General features: G+C 42.6%; 1 protein-coding gene across 2 annotated transcripts in view; it reads right to left on the bottom strand.

Annotated features, from left to right (window-relative positions):
- Positions 1-3,205: 3,205 nt before the first annotated feature.
- Positions 3,206-7,196, bottom strand: part of TRIM50 (tripartite motif containing 50) — a 19,934-nt gene continuing 15,943 nt past the window's right edge. For both annotated transcript variants that reach the window (XM_072138078.1, XM_072138077.1), the window contains exons 5-7: positions 5,446-5,468; positions 5,236-5,360; positions 3,206-4,713 (exon numbers count right to left, since the gene is read on the bottom strand). In XM_072138078.1, the coding sequence (XP_071994179.1) occupies positions 4,151-4,713; positions 5,236-5,360; positions 5,446-5,468 (711 nt within the window). In that variant the 3' untranslated portion in view covers positions 3,206-4,150. The remainder of the gene's footprint in view (positions 4,714-5,235; positions 5,361-5,445; positions 5,469-7,196) is intronic.

The following is a 7,196-nucleotide window of genomic DNA, read 5'->3' as shown; positions in this document are numbered from 1 at the left end:
ATTTTACGTTTCCCCGCGATCTGTAATTTCAGAAACAGTTCTTTATCTTTATACAGATGAGCCTCTCTTCACCAGAGATGGCGCTGTGCTGCTGCTGCACCTGTTTGTCCTTTCTACGACTCCTTTCTTCAAGGGGTGTAAGTCATTGTGTAATACATGCCCCCCATTAAATTCAGACAAGTGAATAAAGAAGTATTAGTGATGAATGGCCTTTATTTTTTACTGCAAAAATTACAAATTTTACAGATATAATGATTTTTTAACCATAGTGTGTATTATGAAATACAGAGTTTTCGAAGTCTTGTTTGTATTTGTAGTTTGTATTTGCTTGCAGATAAATAGTCCTTGATGGTGATTGGTCCATATTCTCCATAGATTATCCATTTATTAAAAAGCACTGTTCATATATTGTAACAGCATCATCTGTAAATTTAGCTTCACATCTCCACCAACGTGAGATGCAGATTTTTCCACATTTGTGGTATGAGGCTTAATTGTCCATAAAATATTACAATTTGGTTTGCATGCTCTGCCAGTCTCATAGCACCCAAAGCCCGTTATTATATCCTTTCATAATGTAAAATACTGAACCTTATTAAGGATGCTAATGATTTCTTACCTCGTCTCTGGGGACCGTGTTGTATGGGTGTCCATGAACATAATAGTGGAATATGATGGAGAGAGAAGCTGGATTTTGTGGTACACAGGTTTATATGTAAACTCTGACAGGACTCCTAGGAGAGACAGTAAGAGTCCTAATATAAACCTAGAAGTGGATTATAATATAGGCAGTTTGGGCCTTCTAGGAGACCCTTGGCCACCCAAACTACCCATCAAATTTTATACTCAGATATACTAAGATATACTCAGGTTTTACCTTCACCCATGAAATCTTCGTACATCTGTTCCTGCATTCAAAACACATTAAGGTCCTCCAAACGTCCTGAAACTATTCATACAGGGCCCATGTCTTAATCCACCCCTGTATAAACCAAATATATGGATGAGGGTCCTCACAAACAGTAAAGTGCGGTAATAGTTAAATGTGATTATCGTCTATTTGTCTGTAGCCAAATCCAAATAGATTTAATCTCTTAGACACAATCTTCTAGCCTATGTAAAATGAGTATTATACAAAACAGTGCAATATAAAATAAACTCAAACTTAAGAGTCAAACACACATCCATCACACGTACATTATAAATAGTATATTGTCACATGATTATGAAGTATTGATTAGAAGGTATATAAGTGGTGTGGAGCCTCTTGACTTGTTAGCTCATATCTTACATTAATCCACCAGATATTTCAGTAACCATTGGGCACTACTGGTGCCCAGGCCTTAGATCACACACAGGTGACACCCCGTCTGTTCATGTCTTAGCTAAATATTGATATTTCTATAGATTATTCGACTTGTGGTTATACTGTAATGCTTAGGTGTTTCCATAAGTATTTTGACCAGTTTACTTATCGGAAAACAAAGATTTTTATATGTAATTTAAGTCTCAATATTCCTTGAAGTGATTTTTGAACTGGAAAATATACAAGAGGTAACTTCATTGAAAGGTTTTAAAGGCTTTACACATTTTCATCACTAAACTAACAGCACCCTTAAGGTAAGTTAAACATTGCCCATTTACCAACAAAAAACTTCTATTCAAAGTCATATGCAAATGAGTTAAATAAAGGCCCACTAGGTGCAGTTTGCCTGTGTAGTGTGCAGAGGGCACCCGTTCTTCATGAATCTGGCGCCCCCTGCACTGCTCCAACAGAGTGCACCAAATTTTTTTGGTGCACCTTTAACATGGGGCGTGCAAAACACTTTTGTCGGACTTTGCATGCACGTTAAATGTGACGCACGGTCCGATGGAGCACCAGGACGCCCATTTCAGTGCAGAATTATGTGTTACGTTGGGCATAGTGCAGCTGCGGCACAAATGTGTCCAGGAAACTTCTTGCACCTCTTACAGTATGCACAAGAATGTGCAAATTCTGAGAACTGGCCCGGGGGCTTTTGTAAATCTGGGCCAAAGTCTTAAATTGCTTGGAAAGAGACGTATCTTGTGTGAGATGAGGCAGGCTGAGACAGCAGTGAGGAAGCTTCAATGCAGACGCTTCATTTTTAGGCTCCATAAAACCTAGAACTATAGTTCATAATTCGATGATCATTCTGTGTGATGTATACTGCCAGTTCAAATTGGATTGAAACTTGAATTTCCAATTATGGCCCAGATATATCATTGTGTATATGCCAGAAAGTTTGCACCAGAAAAAGTGTCCTTGGAGCTTGCACATGTATTTATGATGTATTTTTAACCACCTAAAGAGACGTGGTAGTGCTTTTTGGTGCAAAGCAGGGTGTAACTGTGTTCACATTCTGAAGTCAAACTACACTAATCCAGATTGCACCAGTTTTCAAATATCTGGGACCTATGGACCTAGGTGCAAAAGTGGTGCACGGTCTTCATTAATCTGCTCTAAAAATGTGCATTAACTTTAAAGGAAACCTACCACTTGGGATAGGGCTTATAAGCTGGACATGCCGTGCACCAGCTCAGGGTGATCTGGTGCCGGCGCTTATCTCTGTTATGTTTTTAAACAGTTTTAAAGTGTTTTAACAGTTTATTAATGTTTATATCCTTACTGGCTTTCCCGCACCAGGGTCCGCGCTCAGCGCACCATGCGCGCTACCACTTCCTATTCAGATGCATGCACGGTCGCGCGTATGGTGCGACGAGCTCGGACCCCGGTGCGGGAAAGCCAGTAAGGATATAAACATTAATAAACTCTTAAAACACTTTAAAGGGTACCTACCACCACGAATCTACCTATAAAGGTAGTGGTAGGTGGATGTATGGGACGTGAGGATAGCCCTTTTTAGAGCTAATCCTCACGTCCCCGCTAGCGTAGCATAAACTTTATTGCCCTAATATGTAAATTTTATTAAGCGGCTACTGGGGCATGGAGTAGCCGGACACGAGGCTACACGGCGCGGCTACTCCACGCCCCAGTAGCCGCTTTCCCCGCCTACCCTGTGATCTTCAGCTCCTGGCAGCTGCGCGCCCTCGTCCGAGAAGCCGGAGTTCTGCGCATGCGCAGTAACTCCGGCCTCGTTCCCGAGATCGCCCATGCGCAGAACTCCGGCTTCTCGGACGAGGGCGCGCAGCTGCCAGGAGCTGCGCGCCGAAGATCACAGGGTAGGCGGGGAAAGCGGCTACTGGGGCGTGGAGTAGCCGCAGTATATATGAGCGACCAGTTTGCACTTTCTTTCCAGAAAACTGGTCAAATTCTGTAATAATTGTGGGCCTATATCTTTAACTGCTCGGAATTCTAGTCCTATAGAACACTGTGGGAGAGATTTATCAGTTTCTGGGATAGAAGCACTGAAATAGTTGCAAATTCTTGTGCACTACACCACCTTCATGTCATGCTTATGCAGCCATCGGCATTTCTGTCCTGTGCACTTTTTAAAAACCTGTAAAGTATCATTTGCGGGGCTTTACACAAAACTATGCCAGGTCGGACCAGGCGAAGTTTTGCCTGGCGGCTGCGCAGGGCTGGGCCTCTGCCTCTTGATGTAGCCACCGAGACAAGGGGAGTGTGGCCTTTATCAAACGCCAGTGCACAATAAATTACCCCCTGTGATCTTTAAAGTGTCACCAGAAGCATGGTTATAGCAGCCTAAGATAGGGGCAACTAAGATAGAGCTACCATCCCCAGGAAGAATATAGTGATGAAGGGGGGGGGGGGACCTGGTACATAAAATACCATGTACACAATACACATTGGACACAGGCTGTGCTCTTCATTTGAGTAGCACTCTGACCTCCCTCTTAAGCTATAAAGATGGTGAAATGCCTAGAAGAGAGTAGGGAGATTGTAAGGATGGGTACATGCACCGAGGGCTAGGTTCCAGTGGTAATGTCAGGCCAAGTGCTCAAACTAAATACCATGTGTGATACAATAAGATCTTCACTATTTTATAAGTTTCCTGGCCCTGTATGATACTTCTCACCAATTTTGCATATGACAAACAGGAGATTTTTAACATAAAAGAAGAAAATCTTAAAGGGATATTTAATTCCTTGCCTGGAGGTGCTGTGGTTTAGTGGTGAAATTGCTGGTGATAGGTTCCCTTTAAGACAATCACAGAGCTTTAATGGCTACTGATGTTGGCAATATCAGAGGCTGAGGATTGGTTCCTCTCTCTTGCCAGCACACATCCAAAACTGGGTAAAGCTTTCCTTGGAACTCTGCATGAAATGTATAGAGAGGGATCAGTTCCTCAGGGTTATCTGCATTATAAAAAGTAAGCTTCCCTTTTTCATAATTCAAGAAAACGCCAACACGCTGTGGACGGGTTTGGATGGGCAGACAGACGCTGGGAGATGTGAAGGCTTCATAACGTCCATCTTTAAGGCCAATGAGCCACGCTCCTGCCTCTGGTGCTCGAATCATCTTGCCCTTGCGGCTTATTGTGCCCTTCACCACACCGATTCTCCACTTCTGTTTGGTGCCAACTATAACTTCCCAGTAATGTTTGCCTGTAGAAAAGCCCCGTGTCGCCAGCACACAGCTACTGTTTTCAAAGCCCTCAGGATTACTGCCACGACGGCCTGCGGGTGACTTGCACTGCACCACAGTGTCTCCCCTGGACAACTGTAGCAGTGGATGTGCCGTCAGGGGGTCTAGTTTTAGAATTTCTGGAGCTGTAAAAATCAAAGAAAAATACACAGCTAAAAACACAGAAAATAAAGTATACAATTAAACACTATGCATAAACCTGGATTCTGGTGAAAATCTTGTTCAACCTTTCTTCTTTCCATGCTGTTTCCATGACACACATACAACTACCTCCACATGGGATTGGGGTGACGCCATTATTAGTACAAGGCTTTCACGGACTGACTACAGTGCAAAGGACGGCTCTCCATGCACCATCTTGATATATGATGGAGTCCCTGCTTCCCTGCAGAACAATAGCACAGCGAAATGTAATAATGCTCTGAGTTCAGCACTGCTGTTCAGTAGGTAAGAAAGGACTCCTTGCATCATATATCACTATAATGCATGCTGTCCGTCCACTGCAGTTAGGTTGGTATGTGAAACAGGACTATGTAGTCTGTGATTCACCAACCAAATAGGTTTATTTCAAACAGCCCTTATAGAAAGATCCTTTAACTAAACTAGTGTAACTATTTACTACATTAAACATATGTGAAGATGCTCACGGGGAAGGACTCTGCGGTGAAGGCGTTTCCAGACTGTAAGTTTGATGTCATCTTGTCGAATCCCAGGCTTAAAGGACACGGGACTATAAGATGCGTCAGCACAACGAGGCGACGGGGGTTGACAACTGTTAGAAAGTAATAGATAGGAATGTAAGTTTCATTTTATTAGAAACCTCTACTATTCAAAATCTTACATATGTATGTACTTACCCAGAAGTCACTGTAGCATAGTTCTGTCAGAAGAAAGAAGATGGAAAAGTGGTTAAAAGATTTTTTTCAAAGAAGCTTAAATTATTATGGATCAAGAAGAAGTTTACTGTTGGGCATAGGACAGACCAGCAAAGATGTTATATACAGTATATATGGGGGGCATTTATCAGGACTTGTACCCAAGTTTTTTGGCGTACACGTACAGGCCTTGAAATAATTGCAGTTACAGGCAAACCAGCAGTAACTGCGATTATGGTGCACATTTAATGTTCCCCTATGTACCTGTCTTCTGCATAGCACACTATCCTGCTCCATGAGGACTTAGGACTCCCATGTTGTGAGATGCTAGCAATAGAGCCCCCAATGATGAAGTAGATCATCTATGCAGTTGATCTTGTATGATACTTTTATTTATCCTTAATTGGTCTACTGAAATAAGAACATGGCAACATAAGAGTATACCACAAAATCATAGATTTAGGCAGCAGCAGACGTGTGCCATGAGCCGCAAGCCAAAGTGAGCCAAGCCCACAAATCAGGGCAGGAATAGGAGCTGCCCTATCTTCTGCGGAGCGGCTTCATGGCTCGGACAAAGTGTGGTGAGACACCATGGGGCACATTTATTAATAACGGTGAAAACTGTACTATATGCAGTTTGCCTATGTAGGGTACAGAGGGGACCAGATTCAGGATTTCTGGCGCATGTTCTTCATGAATCTTTGGCTCCCTGCACTGCCCTGACTGAGTGCACCAGTTTTTTTTGTGCACCTTTAACATAGGGTGTGCAACACATTTCTGTTGGCCTCTTAAATCTGGTGCATGGTCCAACTGAGCACCGAAACACCCCGTCAGTGCAAAAAGTTGCGTTGCATGATAACTAGTGGAGCCATGACACAAATGTGGCGCAGGCACATCTCAAATACTTATGCAAGCAGTTTACACTAGAAAGAATGTGCAAAGTCCAACAGAAAATGTGCCCCATTGTGCCCCGGTTTCTGTGCATGTCTATGGCGGCCATGTGCTAAATGCCATCATGGCGGCTCCTTCTGGACATGTGAATTCACCCTAAGATTGAGATTAAGGTCTAATGCATTAATGGCAGAGATACATGATATGTCAACCACGTCTGTCCGGAATGTTGTCTACATGCATTGGCCAGTCCCTGCTGTTCTTTTGGAACCCAGTTCTACTTAGGGCTATTTTATGTTTCCGGACCCAACAAAAAGTCTGGGCTGGTGAAGCATTTTCACTCTGGCTCCTTTCTGCTCTGACATTCTGCGTGAGTTTCTTATTTGTAATGGAGATTTGTACTAGTCACTCTCATTCATTGCACATCTGCTGTTATACACTGCTGCTGAGGTAGGTGCAAGTTCTGTATTATGCCATTTTATGCTTACTTTTAATCCTTCTTATCTCTCTTCCGTCAACTACCAGCAGCTAAACATTACGATTTTTCTTGTGAATTATTTTTCTCTCTATGATATATTTTAAGTATTGTATTTAATTAAAAGGCCACTAGGGGCCAGTAGAGATATAAGATATACCGTACTGTACATTAGTCATTTTTTTTGGGAGAAATTTAATTTCCAAAGAAAAGTAAAGATACTGTACAAGCTAGATACTAGTCGTCCACACTTAGGCAGAGCCAAGCATGCGTGTATTTTCTAAATGAAGACATAGTAGCAAGTCACCGTTAGACACCGATGGCAGCATCTCATCTCTCTTTGCTGCCTTACTAGGATTACTAGATG

Source organism: Engystomops pustulosus, chromosome 2 (assembly GCF_040894005.1).
Source record: "Engystomops pustulosus chromosome 2, aEngPut4.maternal, whole genome shotgun sequence".
Classification (NCBI taxonomy): Eukaryota; Metazoa; Chordata; class Amphibia; order Anura; family Leptodactylidae; genus Engystomops; species Engystomops pustulosus.
Note: the sequence above shows the minus strand (reverse complement) of the source record. Positions and strands in the feature narration are given on the sequence as shown.